Source organism: Anomaloglossus baeobatrachus, chromosome 2 (genome assembly GCF_048569485.1).
Source record: "Anomaloglossus baeobatrachus isolate aAnoBae1 chromosome 2, aAnoBae1.hap1, whole genome shotgun sequence".
Classification (NCBI taxonomy): domain Eukaryota; kingdom Metazoa; phylum Chordata; class Amphibia; order Anura; family Aromobatidae; genus Anomaloglossus; species Anomaloglossus baeobatrachus.
In genome coordinates this window covers 277,198,274-277,222,397 of record NC_134354.1, presented here as the reverse complement: position 1 = coordinate 277,222,397, position 24,124 = coordinate 277,198,274, and the positions used below count along the sequence as shown (strand labels likewise).

The 24,124-nt window shown below is 42.0% G+C and overlaps 1 protein-coding gene across 1 annotated transcript in view; it reads left to right on the top strand.

The window, feature by feature from the left end:
* The window catches only part of KIF21B (kinesin family member 21B), a 411,687-nt gene that overhangs the window by 91,470 nt on the left and 296,093 nt on the right, over positions 1-24,124 (top strand). Inside the window, exons 5-7 of the mRNA XM_075335818.1 lie at positions 3,777-3,908; positions 11,311-11,448; positions 23,230-23,345. Of these exons, the coding sequence (XP_075191933.1) occupies positions 3,777-3,908; positions 11,311-11,448; positions 23,230-23,345 (386 nt within the window). The remainder of the gene's footprint in view (positions 1-3,776; positions 3,909-11,310; positions 11,449-23,229; positions 23,346-24,124) is intronic.

Sequence of the window (24,124 nt, the reverse complement as noted above, 5' to 3'; positions counted from 1 at the left end):
TCCTTTGTTTTTTTTTTTGTTATTCACACTACATCTTATAAAGTTATTTTATCCCCCAGAAGAGCCGTTCATAGACTGCAAAGCACATGAGCATCCAGATGCATGATGGAGTAATGAGCAGTGCCGAGCATGTTCGTCCATCTCTATTGGTTATCTGTTTTGATAATTTGATAGTTTTAAGTTCATCCTTGTTTCTGTTTACGTCTGCTTACTACGTTAATCTGTAAACAGCTCCCCTAACTTGTACACACCCTGGAAATACATCCATACACACATACACTCATGCAGTTCCTTTTTTCAAAGCTGAATTAAGTCAATGCTTTTGATAAAATTTGTGAAGCTAAAGAATTGCTTGTGAGAGAGATGAGCAATATATTTTGAAGCCAAAATCCCTAAAGCAAGATCCACAGAGAAGAAGGAAAGGAGAGGCTGTTAAGAAATCTCACATTCATCTACTGTTGTCTATCCTAAAGATCCTCATATTAAGACTGGTTTGTTAAGGGAACCAAGGCCGCTGGATATCACTGCTTCTTCATTGATTGATATGGAAATCTGTAGCAAAGATCTGGTCTTTACAGGTGATTTCAATAAAGCAAAAATGCGTGCATGGAAACCATTGCTATAGAGGTCTAGCTTGCCAACCCCCCAAAAGTTACATGTATTTAAAAGGGTTGTCCACTACCCTTTTATATAACAACCCATTCTGATTTCCCTGTCCCCCTATGCTCCTGCTAATACAGTGGTACCCCTGCTGCTCCTATACACACAGTTTTACATCGGGTTGCATCTCATGCCATTACAATGAATTATTCTTACAACGGCATTTTAGCTTCCCCACTTTTTGATGAATCATTGTGTGGAACGGACCTGCGGTGATAGCACGTGATGTTATGCTCCGTGCGGCATAGTGAGTTTGGGGACGCCCTTTCTCCTGCCCACACATAAGATGGCCGCGGCGCATGTGTATTGCCGCTCCCCGCTTCCGCCCACGCTGAGGAGCTCGGATGCGGTAGGAGGTGACGCTGTTGTGGCGTCACTTCCGCCGGGGAGACCCGGAAGTGATGGACTCGACGGGGAGTGCTGACGCGATACATGCGGCACAGGTGGCGGCGATCTCCAGTAATATACAGTGGTATTTAGGGGCACTTGGCCACATAGGATGTATGCATTGCCCCCCGAAGAAGCAACGCAGCGAAACGCGTTGGGGCTTCTCCCACTGATAATTGGACCTCTGCCCTGGCACTGACCTAGCACCTTGCACTTTTTAATGGGTAAGCAGCTCTGTTCTATATATACTTTTTTGTATTTGTAGTATGAGGAATTTTCCTCTACTACATTTTCAGGGTGCTGCTTGCCCATTTTTGTGTATACTATTACCTTATAGGGCTGATGTCCCCTTGTTTGGGAATGTTTATCTGGGACTGATTTCCTGCCTATTATGCCTTTTTCTACTATTGTGATTTTACCATTGTCTGAATTTATGCTTAATAAACTTATTTAGGTTTTGATACCATAAAGGCAATGGTTTTGATATTTATTGATTATGTGGTTGGCCATTTAGTACTCCTTTTCTTCTCCTTTATATTGATGCTATTGTGGAGTGGCCGTAGTTCATCATTACTGCACATTCCATCTGTTACCCAGAAATTTTTGATTGTATTTTAAAGGGTTGTCCACTACCCTTTTATATAACAACCCATTCTGATTTCACATGTTTCCCCCAGGTAAAATAATAAAGCCTATAGTCACTTCCCGTACTGGCACCCTTCCTTTGGTGTCTGGTCTTGCAGTGTTGGTGGTCACGAAGGGTTGTGATGTCGCTCGATTGCTGGGTCCAATCTGTGCCATCTTCTGTCTCCTCGCCTTAGGATTAGACAAGTTAATCTACAGGAAGTGAGCGCAGCCGCAGCGCTCAATTCCTGTTGAATGCTCGGTTAGTTCAAAGGCGGGGAGAAGAAAGCTGGCGCTGATTGGACCCGGGGCTTGTGCAACATTACAACCCCACGTGAGCCCCGACACTAGAGTCCTGACACTGCTGGGATGACACCAGTACGGGAAGTGACTATACGCTTTATTATTTTATCTGGGAGAAATGTAGAATCAGAAGGGGTTGTCCTAGTGGTGGCCAACCTCTTTAAGTCAAAATTCTGGCAGCTAGCCATGGGGCGTTTTTGTATACCTAAACCCAAAATAATGCTGCATAATTGCATATTATGAACAGTCAGTTTTGAATAAACAATTTCCAAGATTTCACACTGGGCACTGATTTCCGTGAATGCCAGGAGTACGGCTGCATTCAGGTTATTTGAGGAGTCGGTAACATCCATACGGGATTTCCAGATGGACTCGCTGTTTTCAGCTTAAACTGCAGGAGTACATTGCAGCAGACCAGCGGTTCTCTCACATAAAGCAGAGATCCAGAAGCCTTTCAATGAAGTTAGTCGGAGGCACTCCCCGGTTCATCGTTGCTTTATTCAAAAAAGACACATACAGGTGAGTGGGGGGGGAGTGAGGGGAGCACGAAGGATGACAGCACTATTTCGCACCACAGAGTGCGCTTTTACAGGTCCACAAACCTGGACCTGTCAAACCGCCCTCTGTGGTGCGAAACAGTGCTGTCTTCCTTCATGCCCCCCTCACTCCCCCCCACTCACCTGTATGTGTCTTTTTTGAATAAAGCACATACTATGTTAGTAAGGTAAGTAAGTAAGCTCACCTTGTATGGTTGTGTCACCCACAATCAGTAGTACGAGTGTAAATAACTGCTGCAAGGTCCACAAGCAGTATGAAGGAACCAGAAGAAAACATTAAACTGCACTGCTGTACAAGAAAGAAGTTCCAAACTGCTAGATAGGCAATATTGGTACTTTATTCAACGCATTTCAAAGTGTTTGTTTGATTTAAATGATACTTCTATCGTTTTAAAAGCATTACAGCATACAGCTTTCCATACTTGCCAGCACGAACAAGGGCACTGCTGGTTCACTTTCCGCAACACACTGCGAGGTTTGGTTGTCATGGTTAGTATCATGGCTGTCACTTTGATTTTTACTCTGTCAGCCTCGTCCCCTGCCTGTGCCAACTTGGTGTCCAGATCCACCTGCTTTTGCTCCTTTTGTCCTCTACATTCTGCTGCATGCAACATACTGTACACCTTGAGTGTCTGCACAGAGGCCCAATACTGCACAGTCTCACACCAGCGGGCTTCACCTGACCCCCCAAAAAATAATTAATAATTTAGACTTAAATTAAGTATTATATTAAAGACATTTAAATTTATGGAATTCTAAGAAGTTTGATTTTGTTAAGTTTCAACAGCTTTGCCCCTTGTACTCTGCCATGCACACAGCCTAATCCTTCACAGCATACTACCAGAGGGAAATCACTCCATTAGATGCATCCCAAAACCTTTCATATATGTCAAGTATGATGGTGAAACAGAAACATTATGAAATTTTTGAGTTATCAAAAACAAACCATTTTTTTTTAAATCAATGTTTGCCATTTATAATCAGACGTGAACAGGAGCCTAATTGAGCACAGGTTCCTATCTGGGAAAATTACCCAAGTTGCAGGCACAAAACAATTTGATTTTACAAAACTTGATTGTACAAACTTTGATAGTACCATCACACTATACTCTTCATACTTAATCATCCATCAGTTGAACTTGATGTACACTTTTTTCATCTATACTACTATTATTTCCATTTTTATTTTTACACTTGACATTTATGTAATTTTTGATTAATTTAAATGCAATTTTATTATTTCAGCTTCTCCAACTCCTGAAAGAAGGGGCTCTGTCTCGTACAACTGCCAGCACGCAAATGAACTCTCAGAGCTCACGTTCTCATGCAATATTTACTGTTCACCTGCATCAAACACGTGTTTCAGATTCTTGTCCGGTGAGTAACTAAATATTTCCTAACTTTGTCTTCTTTAAAATAGGCACCACTGTTTCATATGTTAGTAATAAAAATCATATAATCTGGTATATATTTGTTATAGTATACCCTTGTGTTGAAATATCATTGAGCCTACACAGTTGCCGCCGCCAGTTTCAGCACTGCCCCTGGTTGCTTAACCATTTAAATGTTGCGTTCAATAGTTCTCAGAGGATTTAGAAGGTTATGATAGGGAGAGGGTTCCCTCTCTCAGCCCGTTGTCACCCTGACAACATGATTGCAGGGAGCTAATGGTAATCGTGGCAGCCAGAGGTCAAATAATGATATCCGGTTCTGCCAGCTACAGTGGCCTAGGAGCAACAAAAGAGGGGTACTACAAAACTAATTTTAACCAATAGGCTACATAGAATATCAAACGTACAGCTTTGGGTGACTTAAGAGTGATCATAAAATAATATCTTTTCACTTATCTTTGAGTAAGATGTTTAGTAGATGAGCTTCAAAAAGTTTAGAAAGGTTCACTTCTGTCAGCATCATTTCCATCAAATGATGTATTTGAACTTTTATATATTGGAAACTAGAGAAGGGTATAAAAATCTTTTGTAAAGGTCATTTAAATAAGGTTAATGCGGGCTATAACTGGCAGGAGAAGTTACCTTAACTTGTATATTACTGTGTATAAAGTGAAATAACGCAATACTGTTTGGGCTATAAAAATTCTCTAAAACTCCGGATATATGCATCCCTAAATATTGAATTATATTGCCATTTTAGTTGGAGAAGGGAGGTATGTTTGGAAGTAGCCATTAAATTAGTCAGGGGGATATAAAACAGGTTCCAGAAGAAAAGGAATGCAGCACGTCCATCTGAAATATTTGAGTTAAAAAAAATCTTCATTTTTATTGGAAATCCATTTAAACATAAATGAAAATATCCGTTAATAGCAATTGAAAAACTGACACGTTTCTGGCAAAACCAGCCTTAGTCATAGCATGTTGCAGTTTTAAGGCCTGAAAATTGGCCATATTTATAGTATTTAGCACTGCTGGAAGTAATTCCGCAGGACCCTGTAAATATAGTAGGATATCACATGTATATAATCTAATTGTATGTACCGGGCCCTTAATAAACAAATTATTGGAGCTGTAAGAGCAGTAGATAAGAGCCGCCAGGTGTGCCATAGCTGTTTTAGATAGAATTGGAGAAGATAGGTAGCCCTGATTCATGCTGTAAAATAATGGTAAGCTATCAGAGACATAATTTTCCGGATTATAAGACACACTTTTACTTGCAAAAATTTGGGAGGAAAATGAGGGGTGCATCTTAAAATCTAGATGTAACTTACCCGGGGGGGGGGGGTGTGGAGAGGAATCAGCGGCGGGTGGCCCTGCTCTGTGTGGCAGCGGGCGGATCTGCTTTGCGAGGCTCTATGCGGCGGCGCTAGCGGGCAACCCTGCTCTGCAAGGGATGAGCCATTTTGAAGATGTCGGCGGTAAGGGCTTTCAAATAATGGCGCCCAGAGTTGATGCATGTGCAGATGGAGTTCAAGCTCTTATCTGCGCACACACCGACCGCGGCCGACATTTCTTTGAAGTCGCCGACATCTTCAGAATGGTAGTGCCTCACTGCCCGCAGCAAGCACCAGCATCATGCAGCTCTGGCTGCCCCACGATCGTGCAGCGCTGGCTGCCCAAGGATCGTGCAGCGCAGGCTGCCCCAGGATCGTGCAGCATCGGCTGTCCCAGGATCGTGCAGCGCCGTTTGCCCCTGCATCGTGCAGGGCCGGCTGCCCCAGCATTGTTCAGCGCAGGCTGCCCCAGCATCGTGCAGCAGCAGCTGCCCCAGCATTGTGCAGCGCTGGCTGCCCCAGCATCGTGCAGCGCTGCAGCCCACAGTGAGTATCTGGTTCCCCCTCTGCAGTGCCGATAGCATCGTCTCCTTACTCTTATACTGACCCTGCCTCCTTTGACCCTCGCTGCTGTCCCACCTCCCTGGTAAGACCCCACCAGATTATAAAACGAACCCCATCATTTTTAACTATTTTTATCTCTAAATTTGGGGTGCATCTTATAAAACCAAAAATACGGTACCCATTAACTTGTTAACTTGTACTCATGCAGTTCAGTTTGCTTATTGGTACCTTGCAGTTTTTAGTATATTTTGGGTTTTGTTCTGGAAAACATGTCTGTATTTGTGGTCTGGGGATGCCTTGGTTATGTAAATATAACCCAGTTATTGACCGGCATCAGGGTGATATTCTATTCTGGAGCCATGGATAGCAAAACAATTGTGTCTTTATCTGTGAATTTATCAAAAGCTAGTGTTTTATCTAAAAAATTAAACATTTTCCAGATTTTTTTTATGTCTCTGAAAAATTACCCACACACAAAATTTATGATTGTCATCATCTGGTGCCAAACTCATTCCTCCCCAAGGGTAAAATATACAGTATAATCTTTAGGGTACGGAACCTCACGTAATAAAAGATTATACAGATTCTATAGGTCTGAAAACAGTGTTCATCACACTTTCCACTTCATCAATTGGGGTGATTTCATTTTTGTTAGTAAAAAAGATTGTGGTCAAAGACCATGTATTGACTAACGGGAACATATAATTACTGTAAAGAATCAGTATCCTCGGCCACTTATCCCTAATCTCCACTAGCTGTTGGCAGCCCACTGGTTCAAAAAATTGACCTCAGGGGTAGACTTGATCCATATCCGGGAAGAGAAGACAGTATTTAATAAACCTGAGGGTCATTTGGAGTATCTTGTGATGCCTTTCAGGCTGAGTAACGTCCCAATTTTATTTGAATTTGTAGCTGAAATCTGTACTATAAGCCTTCTATGAACTTAAATCCTACTTTTTCTCTGCTCGAGTCCTACACCATTCAGATGTCAACATGATGGTATTCCTTGAAGTGGCTGTCTCTGCTACGGGAGTAGGAGCAGTTCTTTGAATCAAGAAATCATCCCTGCAGATTCTCCTTCAAGAAATTCTCTCCAGCAGAATGGGATTATTCCAATGGTAACCATGAGCATCTAGCCATAAAATTAGCTCTAGAGGAATGGATACAGATACTTGAAAGAGCTATGTTCTCAGTAATCATTTACAGTATATAGACCATAAAAATGTAATATTATCAGTCAGCTCACAGGCTGAATCCCCATCAAGCTTTATTCTCTCTCCTCTTCCCAAGGATTGACTTCATTGTGACCTACTTCCCTGCTGAGAAAAATCATAAGTTTTTGACCCTACCAATGTCCTTTGATCTATTCAATGCCACTGAAGATACACAGGCACATAATAATATATAGTCACTTATATAGCACCAGTAATTCAATAGCGCTTAACTGCAACACTGTCCGCATTGGGGCTCACAATCTACATTCCCTATCAGTATGTCTTTGGAGTGTGGGAGAAAACCAGAATACCCAGAAGAAGCCCACGCAAACAAGGAGAGAACATACAAACTCTTTGCAGATGTTGTCCTTGGTGGGATTTTAACCGAGGACCAAAGACTACGGTACTAACCACTAGGTCACCTATCCTTGCTTTCATCTATTCTTTCCATTCTCCATCTAAAGGAAGTTCTCTAATTTTAAAAGCTCTTATCTTGTGGCCAGTCTTCTATTCTGTCCTGTCTACAAGTGGCTCAAATATAAACAAAACATCAAAGAACATCAAAGAATTCATAGTATCTTGTCCTATGTGTACGCAGTTAAAACCCTCACATCTCTTAGGCCTCTTCGACCTCTTCCTCAAGGGTCCTGAGCTGAGATGTTGATGAACTTTCTCCCTGAGGTACAGGAGTTTACTACTATCTATATCGTATTGGGCCATTTCTCCAAAATGTATCGTTTTAGTATATTACCAGGTCTTTCGTCTGCTCAACACTTGGCCTGAATATTTGTCAAAGAAAACTTTACAGTTCCATGTTCTACCGGCTTGCAGTGTCTGTCCATGATGTTCAATTTGTTTCCAGGTTCTGGAGAGCGTTTTGCAAAAATTGAATCATCTCCTTAGATTTCTCAGCTTATCTTCCCCAAAATTAATGGCCAAACTGAAACAGTAAATCAGCACGTAGAGCATTATCTACATATAGTGAAGGGAACAAAGAAACTGCACACCATAAGGCATGTAAAGATGCTTAATTAGGAAATATTCATAATATCTCATATCCATAGATATCTACATATATTTTTTAATTCCCATCAAGGTAATTGACCAAAATTGCTTCATTCGGTTGAATTCAGCCACTATTCAGTTTGTGCATTTTAAGAAACCTCATTTGTTTTAGTGTATGGTCGAGATCCTTGTCTTCTTCCAGCAATTTCATCTAGAAGTTAACTAGGTATCTAGGACATCTCTCAGCACAGTGAAGAAAAGTGCTGGTAGACACCTCCCAACATCTTTCCTGGAGATAAGGTTGGCTTTCCCACAAAACATCCATTTACACACTTGTTTAAAGGAGCTTGGGCTCCTAATCTCATCGGTACATTGGAAATTATTGAGGCAATTTTCAGTGTTAGAAACAAAAATACTTTCGTAAACACTTTTACTGTGGTCTCTGCAGAACGCTGTGGTCCATGTTGGGTTTCACAAATTGCCTGGTGACCTCCACTTACATCACCCAAAGCCTTTTAAAGCAGACACTCCAAAGTAAGAATGCTTTCAAATCTAAAAGTGGTGATAGTTTATTTTTTATCAATTAATAAAATCAAATGAATGAACAAAAGAGAATTCTAAATCAAATCAATATTTCAAAACAGAATGTAAACATCAATTCAACTAGGTACACTTGCATACAGTTTTTGAAGGAACTCAGCAGGGAGGTTGTTCCAAGCATCTTAGAGAACTAAAGACAGGTCTACTGTGGATGTAGGCTTGCTCAAATCCTTCCAATGCTTTATGTAATCTCAGACAGATTTAATGATGCTGAGATCAGTGCTCTGTGGGGCTATCATTACTAACAGGACTCCTTCTTCTTCTTTACACTGAAGATTCTTGTTAATGACATTGGCTGTATGTTTGGGCATTTCTGCAGAATAAATTTAGAGCCTTTATGGCATTGTATTATAGATAAATATCTCCCTATATTTCTCACCATTGAGGACACCATTAATCTTGATCAAATTCCCAGCTTCATTTGTTGAAATTCAGCCACAAGCCCTAAACTTGCAAATAAAACTCCAATCTGCTTAACTGTTGCCTGTAGACACTCATTTTTATACCCTCTCTAACTTTTTGGTGAACAAACTGTCAAAAAATGATAGCCAAATATTTTACATTTTGACTCATCCATCCAGAGCACCTGCTGTTATTTTTCTGCACCACATTCTAATGTTTTCATGCAACTTTGAGCCACATGAAGAGATAAGCAGATCAGATTCAAATTCACCAAATTGTGCAAATTTTACTGGGAAATTCAATGTACTACAGATTTATTCTCCGCAAATTGAATTTCCCTTATTATGCTTTAGAACCCGGAATGACCCCATGGCATCATAAACATAAGATCTTAAAAAAAAACCCAAACAACTAATACGCAGTTCTAACCTTTCCGGACACTTAGCTACTCACTGTCCCCCAATCCCCTGCCAGCTTTTGTCATCGCTGAACACAGACACCCTAGGCTTCTTTACACTAGAACTGTACTTTTGACCTAACCTAGAGTGTGTATTTTAAAATTTGCGGCATACGGCATGATGTCTTGACATTGCAGCCTTATGATGTGCATGCACAGAGGTTGTGGCTGGAAGTCATGAGCTAATGTGAAGAAGCCCAGGCCAGGGTTGTAGCACAGGGCAGAGGTAAGGTAAGACACCACAGAGTATATGGAGGACAGCAAGTACGATGTATAGTTTTTCAACCATTTATAGGCACTTTATAGTACAGCAGAATCGTATCCAGGTGGCTTCCAGTTTGCTGAATTTGCACATAGTGAATTACTATGGTAAAAAATACTAATGAAATGTTTGTAAACTTTTGGCTTTGCAGAAAGGAATAAAAATGCCTTAAAACATTTTCTCTCTCATTATTCTGTCATTTGGAAATATAAATAATTTTGGTTCCTAATTGACCTAAAACAGGAAAGGTTTATTCTGATTTCATATCAGGTAATGAAAAAAACTGGCAGATGTGTCTTTATAGAGAGTGTATGTAAACTTATGGTTTCAACTGTATCACCATTGGAGTGTCCTGGATCTTCCTTTTCAAAGTATTCAGCATCAGTGTGGAGTGAACACATCTTCTGTCCTTTTTCTGCAAGGTTGGGATAGACATAAATTTAAAGGAAGTCAAAAACCCCTTTAGACAGATGATAATTGCCCTATATTAGGGAAAACGTTCCTTTCCAAATCCACATATGACAATCAGACTGGTTCCCTGAATCAACATCCCATCACAGAATCTAGTGCTTATAATGTGTAGTTATTATTATTATTTATTATTATAGCACCATCAATTCCATGGCGCTTTACATGTGAGAGGGGTATACATAATAGGGACAAGTACAATAATCATAGACAATTCAAGGAACAGACTGGTACAGGAGGATAGAGGTCCCTGCCCGCGAGGGCTCACAGTCTACAAGGGATAGGTTAGGATACAGTAGGTGAGGGTAGAGCTGGTTGTGCAGCGCTATATCAGCCTGAGGGTTACGGCAGGTTGTAGGCTTGTCGGAAGAGGTGGGTCTTCAGACAGAAGAGGTGGGTCTAGTTGTGCTGCACTCCTGTGTATTGCGCTGAGCCAGCACGTAGTGGCACATAGCAAAACTTCACTGTATGAGTCACTACCTCCCAGCTTGGCACGGTAACAGATTGCAGACTGAAGCACTCCGCCAATAAGACATATGGTGTGCAGTAATGGCACACAAGTAGATCACTGTGCACACCCGAGGTCACAACAGCCACCTGGAATTTGTGTGACGTCGGCTGTTTGGAGGAAAGACCCGTGCCTCTTTGGGTGTGGTATCGCAACCGCAGCTAATCAATTCAGTACCCTGAATAAAATACAAACAGTGGATACTAATCTCCTGCAGTTACGCTGTTCCAGCGATGTCAGGGTCATTGTTCTAAGAGAGTGATATTGACTTGTAGTATGTGCAGCTATGGTTACAACCCATGGGTGGCCATTTGTCAGCTGCACTACACTATTTTGTCAGTGGACGGCCATCGTGATGGAATATTATTGAGCTGCAGCCTGTACGTGATAAAACAATTCATGTCACTCTCTTGGAACAGTGGCATCAACATGGCTGGGACACTGCAAAAGTTGATTATGGACTGTTTTTTGGGTCCTGAATTGGTTAAGCTTGGGTTGTCTAGCAGTGGATAACCTCTTTAATATTTGCTGCAAAACTTACTGTAGTGTTTCTTTAACATTATTTCTTTTCTAGGCAGATGCACCATCACTGGAATATACAACACTCACTGCAAAGTTTCACTTTGTGGATCTGGCTGGTTCTGAACGTTTAAAAAGAACTGGGGCAACTGGAGAAAGAGCCAGGGAAGGAATCTCCATCAATTGTGGTTTGGTAAGTTTATATATTTAGTGCTGGGGTGCCAAATGTCCAGAAATTCCAGGACAGTACAAAAAATGGGGCTTTTTTTGCTCTATTTGTAAAAAAAAATGTAAGGCATCTGTGAATTTTATGAAGCTGAAAAACTTATACAAATGATTTTGACTGTAATTATCATTATTTTACAGTTTTAAGTATACAATTGGTATCTTCATGTCAGAATTGTAGGCTTTTGACACATAACACTTTTAATCATAATGATTTCTTATGGTTTTCCAATGTATCTGTAAAACATATCGTCTGTCTGTGATTTGACAAGCCGTGCATAAAATAAAAAGTCAAGTTGCCAACCATTTATGTTCCTTTGGGTGCTCCTGTTATAACAGAGTTGTTGTTTTAGGCTTTATTTTTTGTAAATTAAAGTTATTCCAGGGGTGAAATGTTATATTCTGGCTAAACCAGCAGTTTGTTAGTTTCAGCACACTTCAAAGCTGCTGGTTTATTCTTCATTTTAATGTACATAGGGGGAATTTTGTCAATTAAAGGCAAGACAAATCTGAAAAACATGGTGAATGCACTGGACTCCAATTTCATATTTCTCGCAGGTCCCTGCTGCTAATAATCTGGTAGTTTAGCCAAAATATAATGCATTGTATTTTCCAGAGAAAACAACATATCAGGGCAATCAGCATGTCTGATACTATTGCTCACATATACTAATTGGATTTCATCAGAAACTTGATAACAGAGAGGTAGAAAACGGGTTTCTGTATGCCGCGCCAATGATCACAAGTCTGAGGATCAGATTAATGTGGCTTTATTGTTGCATAGGTCTACGCGTTTCAGGAGCTCTCTATTGCGCTTTATCTTCCACAGCCTTTTTCTCCTATCAGAAACTTGATGTAAGATTCACCTTCTTTCCTTTTAAACAAAATAACTTTACACAAATGTATTATTGATTTGTGCCCAAAAGAATTAGGGGCTAACTAGAAAAGAGGCAGTGAGTTTCCAAATGTGCTCCTTGCAAATCTGCTTTCAAGGGCTTTAGCCTGCCTTGTTACCCACGGTCTGTAGGTCTGTCAAAACAGATCATGCATTCCCATGACTTTGGTATAGTGGAGTTCCGGTGTCCCCTTAATTCCACCTCTTTACCCACCGCCCTAGTAACCTAAACCACTATGACATAATCACAGACACGAAGTAGGATGAAATAGCCACAGCAGCCTTTATTTAACCCCTTCACGACCGGCCGATTTTTTGCTTTCCATTTTTTGGTTTTTTTTGCCATTCTTCCGAGAGACGTAACTTTTTTATTTGGTCATGTGAGGACTCATTTTTTGCAGAAAGAGCTGCATTTTTAAATGAAACCATATGTTTTACCATATAGTGTACTGGAAAAGGGCAAAAAAATTACAACTGCGGAAAAATTGCAAAAAAAGTGTGATAGCACTATTGTTTTTGAGATATTTTATTCACTGTGTTCACTATATGGTAAAACTGATGTGTGGCTGTGTTGCCTGAAGTCAGTGAGAGTTCTTAGACACCAAACATGTCTAGGTTTACTTTTATATAAGGGGTTAAAAAAAATCAGAAGTTTGTCCAAACAAAGTGGCACACGTTTTACGCCATATTCCGTGACCCGTAGCGTTTTCATTTTTTGGGATCTATGGCTCAGTGATAGCTTATGTTTTTCATCTCAAGCTGCCATTTTTAACTGTACCATTTTTGCGCGGATGCTATGTTATTGCATTTTGCGCAAAATTTGTGGCGACCAAAAAACATAATTTTGGCATTTTTTTTGCCGCTATGCCGTTTACCAATCAGATTCATTGATTTTATATTTTGATAGATTGGACATTTCTGAACGCGATGATACCAAATGTGTGTATATTTTTTATTTTTTTATCCCTTTAATTTTCAATGGGGCGAAGGAGGGTGATGTGAACTTTTAGGGTTTTTTTTTTTTTTATTTTTTTAACTTTTTTTTAACTTTTTTTTTTATTTTACTAGTCCCCCTAGGGGGCTATATGGATCAACAATCCGATCGCTCTGCCATATCTGCTGATCACAGCTACACAGCTGTAAACAGCAGATATGCTCATTTTCTGCCTCACCCAGCTCTGGGCCGGGTGAAACCTAAAGTAATTCATGTGAGCTACAGGAGTCATCACATGACCCTGTGCTACCATTACAACCACCGGAAGTCACGTGATCATGACACATGACTTCCGGTATCGGCCGGTAAGTAAACGTTTACCGGCGATGCCATTATAATGGCGCTGTCACATATTGAGCGCCATTTAAGGGGTTAAACGGTACGGGCAGATAATGATTCTGCTGGTGCCTGGTAGGCACACATCTCAGCTGTGAAAATCAGCTGAGATGTGCGCTGATCATGGCAAGCTGCCGGCAACAGAAAGTGGGCAGTAACACTATGACCGCTAGGATGTAATATTACTGCCCGCGGTCGTTAAGGGGTTAACAAAATATACAAGAATAAACATTAATAGGGTGTGGTCCTCGAAGCCCATAAATCTGGTGATTAACAACTCAAACATTACAAAAGGGGAGGAGGAAGGGTTAAACCACCATACACGGGACTCGACAATCTGTAGCTGGCGTTCCCCCATAATCACTAGACCACCACCCAAACCAAGAAATTAAAAGGATCCACATCTCCCTGGACCCCAATCCAATTTACACCGACTTCGAGGACCCACCCCAAACGCCAACAGCCACCATGACCCTGCAGACATTGAACGAGGGAGAGTGGGTGGGACAATCCCCAGAGGAACCACAGGCCAAGAGGTCGTTCATCCCCCAGGCTATCCCTTATATACCCCAATGGTTCCCTTAGTACCATCGCTCCCCTGCTGGTCACCTCCCCCCAAACCAAAGTCATGCCGGTCTCCACCTACACCAGGGGTGGGGGGTTCCGGCCGTATAATTTACAGTCATGGCCAAAAGTGTTGGCTCCCTTCAAATTCTTCTTGAAAATAAAGCATTTCTCCCAGAAAATTATTGCAATTACATGTTTTTTTTATACATATGTTTATTTCCTTTATGTCTGTTGGAGCTACACAAAAAAAGCTGAGAAAAAAAGGCAAATTGGACAAAATTTTACATAAATCACCAAAAATGGGCCAGACAAATTGTTGGTACACTCAACTTAATATTTGGTTGCACATCCTTTGGAATAAACAACTGAAATCAATTGCTACCTATAGCTATCAACAAGCTTTTTATAACTCTTGGACCACTCTTCTTTTACAAACTGCCCAGGTGTCTCATATCTGAAGGGTGCTGTGAATATCTGAGCTTGTGGGTTGTACGGTATTAATCAATTAGGCAGGAGGTTAGTGATGCAACAATTTTTATTTGTTCCGTACACGGTCTTATAGCAACTCCACTTAGAGTTTATGAGATCCCAAACCAGGAATGGTAGTTCCACTGCCCCTATACCAGGCGATACCCTCCGTCTCCCAAATTTTGTTTGGCCCACAGGTTTTATATCTTCCTCCGGTGTAGTCTGCCATCACATCCTATGCTCCTCCAGACAATGGATACTACGACCGTAGCACATGTTTCCACCTCCACCGAGCAACAATAGTTCTTCGATAGATTCTCAAATCCAGACTACGGATATCACTACCGTAGCACGTGAATCCAGCTCCAATCTCTATAGTCCATTTATGGGCACCAGGACCTGGCCGCAGCAGCAGCTCCTCACCGTGCCTTGTCACAGCACCAACTTACTAACTAAGCATGTGGCTCACTCTTCCACCTCTCCTGGTATCAGCCCCCAGGTTTAGGATAGGTGATCACGTCCCACCCCTTAAATATTTGTTACATGTAACTCAAAGTGTGCAGTATGTTGCAGAAGCTCTGTTTGAAAAGTTGTGTATTGGGGAAGGCCCCTGCAGAGATGAACAAAGACGCACAACCCCTCATCACATGCAGGGCAATTAATTCTACTGTAGCCCTGATTATATTAGAGTCCATAGAGAAAGCCTGAGTTTACATTCTGTTACAGGGAGAACAATGGCTTAATAGAGGCCCCTAAGTCAAGAGCATCTTAGGCTGTGTGCACACGTTGCGTTTTTTACCGCGGAAACGCTGCGTTTTGAACCGCAGCGTTTCAGTGGCAAATTGCATGCGTTCAGCTTTCCCAGCAAAGTGTATGGGAAAGCTGAAAAATCAGTGCACACGCTGCGTTTCTTTCCGCAGCGTTTTGGATGCCAAAAATCGGTGCGGAAAGAAAAGCAGCATGTCACTTCTTTTGTGCGTTGTGGCTGCGTTCTCTCCCCCATTGAAATCAATGATGTGGGGTCAGAACGCAGCTACACCGCATGGACCTGCTTTTTTGTTGCGGTCCGCGGGCTTTGTCGGCACGCCAGAACGCAGGCATTTACCTGGAAGTGAGGTCAAGAGGTTTCCTGTTGACCTCACTTCCTGGCAAAGCCCCCGGTGTCACCAAAGTGCCCGCCCCGACCCCCGACCCCCCTCCCGAAAATCCAACATGGCCGCGCGCACAGTAGCGCACCGGCCGCCCTGCTCCTATGTTATCTGTCGCATGTGCCTTGAAACATGCGACAGAAAAATGCACCCAGGCCCTGCCCGTTCACCCCAATTCCCCCCGGTGTCATACATACCTGTCCGGTCGCAGCGCTGATCCCCCGCGGCCCCCTCCTCCTTCACAGCAGACGTCGGCCGGTCACATGTGCCGAGCAGCTGACAGCCAGCACTGTGTTCAGTGTGAGCTGTGCTGGCTGCTCGGCACTCTGCAGCTGTGACCCGGTGAGAGTGGGTGCAGATTTTTGCACCCACTCTCCTCAAATGGAGGGTCTGCCCTCCTAGAAAATGGGGGATACGTTCCCTGAACGTGCCCCCATATTCTAGAAGGTCCAGAGGCGACGTGGGACGTCCAAATGGATTTCTGCGGACCCATTTTTTTTTATTAAATTGGAGAACAAGGGAATGATTTGGGGAGTGTTTTTTCTAATAAAAAATTTTTTGTTGTCTTTTTTTGCTTTTGTTTACTGTCAATTAGTTATGTCGGGTGTCTGATAGACACCGTGACATCACTAATTGCTGGGCTTGATGCCAGGTGACATTACACATCTGGTATCAACCCCATTTATTACCCCGTTAGCCAACGCACCAGGGCGCGGGATGAGTTGGGGCGAAGCGCCAGGATTGGCGCATCTAATGGATGCGCCACTTCTGGGGCGGCTGTGGCCTGCTATTTTTAGGCTGGGAAGAGTCCAATAACCATAGCTCTTCCCACCCTGAGAATACCAGACCTCAGCTGTCAGCTTCACCTTGGCTGGTGATCTAATTTGGGGGACCCCATGTTATTTTTTTTTTTATTATTTTTATTTATAAATAAAAAAAAAACCTGGGGAGCCCTCCAAATTGATCACCAGACAAGATGAAGCTGCCAGCTGTGGTTTGCAGGCTACAGCTGTCTGCTTTACCCTGACTGGCTATCAAAAATAGGGGGGACCCCACGCCATTTTTTTTTTGTTTTTGTGATAAAAACTAGGCTAGGCACCCTTTAGTGCCACATGAAAGGTACTAAAGGTGCCAGCTTAGAATATGCAGGGGGGGTGGGACATTGTATATATATTTGACCTCCATTGACGCTTTTTAGGCTGGATGCCCACAATCGGGGTTTGCAGCGTTTTGGGCGCAGATTGTTTTCCCTGCGTCCATGACGCTGCGTTGTGCAGTAGAAGCACAGTGGAAGGATTTTTAGAAATCTCATGCCCACTGTGCTTCTTTTCTCCGCAGCATAAACCGACCGGTGGCGCAGCTTCCCGAGCCTCAGCATGTCAATTTATGCTGCGTAGATGAGTGTTCTCTGCAGGTAGCATAGAGCTCCACAGCAGCCTGAACCCAAATCGTGGGCATGGGCAGCTGCGTTCTCCCGTGGGAAACACTCACATCTCTGCAGGAAGGCTGACACTGGGTACTAGACGCCGTGTCGCTGGATCATGGCCACATAGCCCAACAGTGAGAATATTGTTGCTACAGCTACATTTTGGGGGAAGTAGCTGTGGATTCAAAATGATTAATATACTCCTGAATAAAATCCTTGAGGGGTGCAGATTCCAAAATGGGGTCACTTGTGGGGGTTTTCTGACGTATAGGTACCCAAGTCTTAAAAAACGCACCTAAAAAAACGCATGAAAAACGCATGAAAAACGCATGCGTTTTCGATGCGTTGTTTCTCAAAAAGCATTGTTTACTATTCTCCCCTCTGCCAGAGGGTGCGTTTTTTTCCGCACGGAAAAAAAAGCAACGTGTGCACATACCCTTAAACTGAACAGAAGCAAATCTCTAATCAAACACAACAATAACATCAACCAGTGCTTCATGCTCGAAAAAGTCCCCTTTAGCTCCATTGGTCTAATTTGTTTTAATCCATGGCCAACTCCTCACAAGTGCCTTCTTTCAACAGCAATTTTTAGATCTCTCCTTAGGTGTTCAATGGGATGGAGATCCAGACTCATTGCTGGTCACTTCAGAACTCTCCAATGCTTTGTTTCTATCCGTTTCTGGGTGCTTTTTGAAGTATGTTTGGGGTCATTGTTCTGCTGGAAGACCCATGACCTAGGACGCAATCCCAGCTTTCTGGCACTGGGCGCTACATAGTGACCCAAAACCCTTTGGTAATCTTCAGATTTCATAATGTCTTGTATACAGTCAAGGCACCCAGTGCCAGAGGCAGCTAAACAACCCAAAACATCTTTGAACGTCTACCATATTTGACTGTAGGTACGGTGTTATTTTCTTTGTATGCTTCATTCCATTTTTGGTAAGCAGTAGAATGATGTTCTTTATCAAAAAGCACTATCTATCTATCTGTCCACAAGAAGCTCTCCCAGAAGGAATTTGGCTTACCCGCGTACATTTTGTCACATTGCAGTCTAACTTTTTTAAGTCTCTGTATTAGCAATAGTGTTGTCCTGTGTCTCCTGAAATACGTTTCATTTCATTCAAATGTCAACGGATAGGTTGCGCTGACGCTGATGCCCCCTAAGCCTGCAAGACAGCTGGAATTTCTTTGGAACTTGATTGGAACCGTTTATCCACCATCTAGACTATCCTGCATTGCAACCTTTCATCAATTTTTTTCTCCTGTCCACGTCCAGGAAGATTAGCTATGGTGCCATGGGCTATGAATCTCTTGATAATGTTGCACACCATGGACAAAAGAACATCATGATCTCTGGAGATGGAGTTTTAACCTTGAGATTGTTGATATTTATCAACATTTTTGGTTCTCAAGTTCTCATACATATCTCTTCTACTCTTTCTGTTGTCCATGTTTAGTGTGGTACACACAGACGCACAATTCCAAAATTGAGTCAACTTCTCCCCTTTCACGTGTGATTTTCATATTGCCCACACCACTTACTTGCCACAGTTGAGTTTGAATGAGTATCACATGCTTGAAACAAAGTTGTTTACATATGATTTTTGAAAGGTACCAACTATTTTGTCTGGCCCATTTTTGGGGTTTTCTGTGAAATTATGTCCAATATGATTTTTTTCTATATTTTTTGTGCTGTTTCAATACTTACAAAGAAAATAAACATTATATAATAAAACATGTGTAATTGCAATAATTTTATGGGATAAATACTTCATTTTATGGAACAAATGTAATGGTGCCAACACTTTCGGCCATGATTGTAGATACCTGCTATTTTTTTATGGCACCCTGTTGCCAATGGGCAGTGAGATGGCATACCTGACAGCTGAGCATAAACATATTTATGTCAACTTCTGAGAAAAGAGTTCCAGCCCTCTCCCCTATGACTGTGTGTTATCTTAGACGTTCCAGCTTCAAACCAGTATTTTTTCTCATTAAAAGCATAAATATTTATTTCCAAAATGGTTATAACGGGCATGTACAATTTATGAATACGTTTGAGACGCATTTGTGTATACTTTCTAAAAGAGAAACTATCTTTACTGCCCACAGTAACCAATCAGCATTCAAACAGCCCTGGTAAAATGTTCTGTCTTTGGTTTCTATGGACATCAATCGAAGGGGTTTGGAATCTGGAGAGGACACGTAAAAGGGAAATACAGTATATCCTAAAGGGCAATTGCACCCAGGTTCATTATTCTTTTAAACCATTTGGTATTTTGGTGAAAATAAACTGAAGCATCACCGCTACATGTGATTGACAGGTCATTCCCTCACGTGTATAAGGGGTGAGACCTGTCAATCACCTCTAACAACCCTGAGTAGAGGTGGCTGTGGCGGGATCTTTAAAATATATTTTTTCTGAAACTACAGAGTATTTTAGAGAGAAATCGTATAGTCAGGCTCTGATTTATGCTGCCCATAATTTTAGTGTCATGAATCACGGTTCCCTTTAAATGCATAAAGCATTCTTTGGTGACAGATGAATAATTATATACCTTTAGGTTGGGTGGTGGGACAGACAAGATTTACATTTATTGTTACAATTTCAGAAACGATTTATTAAGGTGGTTACGTCAGAAATAAGCAGCAATATTTTTGCGCAAGCTGGGAGTTGCACAAAAGTTATGCGACTTTTGATGTTTACATGCCAGTCCCGACCAGCAACTCCAATATGATTGATTGATAGAAATCTCCTGCCCACTGTGTTTCTTTTTTACTCAACGTAAACTCACCTGCGTTTTTCTAATCTGCAATGTAATTTCTATTGCATATGTGTTTTATTTACACATAAAAACTCATAATTCGCACATGACTTTTTGTAAAGTATTAACAAAGTGGAACAGGCTACCGCGGGAGGTAGCCTGTTTCAGCCCCTGCATCAATGGAAATCTTCAAGCAGAAACTGGATAAACATATAGCTGGGATGATGTAGGAAAACCTGCACTTGCAGGGGGTTGGACCCGATGGACCTTGTGGTCCCTTCCAACTCTTCCATTCTATGATTTGATTCTATGAAAGTTAAGTTTAACAGGAAGTTTCCAAGATAAAGCAGTTTTATTTAATTAAAAAAGGCAAAAACTACAACTCAAAAAATGTGATAAAAAATGCATGTAAAAAAAACACATTCAAAGCACAATGAAAAATACAAGAAAATCGACAGCATCAAAACCACACCAAATACTCATTGTTGGAACTTACCCTTAGATTACTTGGATTTGTAAAAGTATTACAGATGTATTATTATGTAAAGTGACACATGCCAGGTTCGAAATGTCAAGCTACTTTCTAAAATTCATAAGACGCAGTATCTTTGAAGGGTTAAGGGTTATTATTAAGACATTGAAGAGACACAATGTAATCACTATTTGACAGCTGTTTAAGGTTAAGTATTTTGAGTTATCCTGATAATGACAAAGCTCTGTAAATTTACTGCACTTATTCCTGGGCTTTAACTTTCATCATTATAAATTTATGGTGCAGGGTTAAAAGGAACCTGTCATGTGAAAAATGCTATTAATCTGCAGATATGTGGTTAATCTCCACTTTAATAGTGTTCCGAACCTGCCTGGCACCTGCACTTTGAACTCTACTGACTGGAAGAAATTAAATATATTCCTCCCGGCAGCACTCAGGGTTCAATCACCACCCTGTTTATAGAGGGCGGCGGCTGTAACTGTGCCCCACGTACTGACTGACAGTCTCCTCTAATGCTTAACAAGCTATCAGTCAAGGCTGGGGGGTGTGGCTACAGTCACTGCTTTGTGTATCATTGTAAACCCATGTCGGCGCCACTCCGATGAATGAAACCCGGATGCTGCCGGGAGGAATACATTTCCTACATTGAATGTGCAGGTGCCTGGCAGGTTCAGAACGCTATTAATCAGCATATTAACCACATATCTGCAATTGAATTGTGTTTTTTTTTACATGACAGTTCCCTTTAAAGGGAATCTGTCATCAGGTTTTTTTTTCACCTAATCTGAGAGAAGCATAATGATTGGGCAGAGATGACGATTCTAGTGATGTATCAATGATTGGGCTGCTTGTTGCAGTTTTGATAAAAACGTGGTTATAATCAAGCAAGACATTATCATTAGAGAACTGGTAAACTTGCTGCCATGCAGTCTCTCCATATTTATGAGCTCTGTATTACCCTTGTCCAACCACTGAATGGCAGCTTTCTGCTTGTGCACAGTTTATGCAGAAATCTGTCAATAAATGGTGTGGGCTGAGTTACCCAGAACTCAGCATTCAGAAAACTAGTAGATCTGCAGCAGATAAAACAGTGATTTTATCAGAACTAGAACAATAAGCCCAGTAAATGATAAATCCCTGGAATCAGGGTCTCAGCCCCTACATCCTGCTGCTCTCCAATGGGTTAGCAAAAACCTGGTGACAGATTCCCTTTAAATTTCTTGCAGTCTAACAGAAGATCTGGACCCTGGGAAGACAATAATAGCAGTTATGTCTTCTCTTTTGCCAGCTGTCTATTGCATAGTTCATATTTAAGTTAAAGGGAACGCTGTCTGGTCCCCAGTGTGTAGCGCCCCATTGGAGAGGTGGTTAACCTACTCATTGCCATTTCGGGTCGGGTCAGGCGTTGTCACATGGTGGCTTTGCCCGGTTCCGTTCCCCCGAGGCGTACAGTAAATGGTCGGGGAAGCGGGGTAATGGGAAAAGTTTGTCGTGATGCCACCTGTGGTATGCGACCAGAGAATAGCCGCCGCTGTCGGGTTCCTCGCCGGGGCAGATGTTATGGCAGCCGGGATGGTGTTGCTCCCAACAGGCGCAGTGGGCCCCGGGTGGATGATGAAGGTTATAGTAATGGCCATTGGCACCTAAGTGCTGGGCGGCAGCGCCAGTAAAGACAAGCTAACACAGTCTCTGCGGGTTCAGGGTGTAGTTTACTCACAACTTCAGCTGCCAGCTCGGTCACACTGGTCACTGCCGTGATGGGCTCCGGTCAATCCCAGATCCGGTAAGGGGTCACCACCTGTGTTTTGGAAGGGAAGGGGTGAGAGTCCTATTTCTAGGGTGTCCCCCTCCGTAGTTAGGTACTCTTGCTGAGCTCCCGCTCCAAGCCCCTGGGCTCAGTAAAGTCTAAGTGTTCCAGAGATGTCTTGCTATGGAACTATGGTCCTGATGGGTCTGTTTTTGATGTCAGTGTGTTGCGCCTATTTCTACCCCAGGTGGACCCCGTCCCCCAGGTGGCTAGCTTCAGTGATCATGAAGCCCCATGACTGTTATGACCACCCCCCTGCATACCCTGAGCCAACCCACCCTATGTGAAGGATCCTAAGCTGTATCTAGTGTGTGAATGTGGAACACCGGTGATTAACCCCCTCTTTACTTGAGATAGATACTGCACCTTAATTGAGGTGCAGTGCCCGGTGGCAACCAGAGCCTCAGGGGCGTCACAAGTGCACTCAGAACAATGAACAGTTCTGGGTGCATATCTAGAATCCTTGCCTAACTGTCCCTGTAGTAGCAAACATAAAGAGATCATTAGAAAAAGTATTTATAAAGATTGTTTATGATATGCTAATGAGGGCAGTGACTAGTCACAGGGGAGTTAGTTCCCTGGCTAGGCGGCCCACTTAGCATGTTAGCACACCCCTGTGGGCATGCTAACATGCTTTACAATACTTTTTCTAAAGATCTGTTCATGTGTGCTAGTAAATGTTGCAACAATTAGGCTAGGATTATAGATATTCACTCAGAACTGCTTGTGGTTCTGGGTGCATTTGGGATCTGATAGGTTCCTTTTAAGTTCCCTGCAATGATTGTATGAATGTGATGCTAGCAATATTTGATAAGTATGATCTACTTTAACAAAAATTATGTCTTTACAGCTTGCTCTGGGGAATGTTATCAGTGCCCTGGGAGACCAGAGTAAGAAAGTTCTTCATATCCCCTACAGGGATTCGAAACTGACCCGATTGCTCCAGGATTCACTGGGTGGTAACAGGTAATCAAAATTCTTTCCTGGTAATACTGACATAGATTATCTTTTATGCGAAATTCATAAGACATAGAACAAATATGTAATTAGCTACATTTTGCATATGAAACATATTTTTTTAAATCCATTATATTTCCCTACCATTCTAACCAACATGAAATACTGAAAGGCTTGCCCCCCTTAATATAATGAACAGTGTTTTACTTTAAAATGTTGTATTGATGTTGCTTTGTATTGTTTTGTTTTCAGAGAAAACATAGTTGAAATCTGTTCCTGCATCAGTAGGGGAATTAAAGTTGTGTGAAGGAATCCACATGTGCAGAGGGAGCTCAGGAGCTGAACTCCCTACACAGACATGCTGATTCCAGATGTATTACATAGGCAACATAAGTCTCTAAAAGCCGCAGCCAAAGTCAATTTTTGTCAGCTGCTGTTAACTATTTAAATGCTGCTGTGAATCTCTGACAGTGGCATTTAAATGGATGCATGCTGGTGCTGTCACGAAGCAGCTTCCATTGGGTCCTCCCAATGCAATTGCAGGGGATAGAAAGGTTACTTTGACAGCCAGGTGTCTGCTGTAATTTCAGTTTTCCTGTAAAGCTTAGCTATAGACCTTGCACCCACTAGCGTATAAATAATTGCTCCGATAGTCATCCTGAAAAGTGAGACGATTGTCATGTGTATGTTATTGTGTATGTCATCCAAGTGCTATGCGATTGTGTATTTTTTTTCTTGCCTAGCATGCTTATGCAATCCATTTTTACCCCTTCACGACCATGGACGGA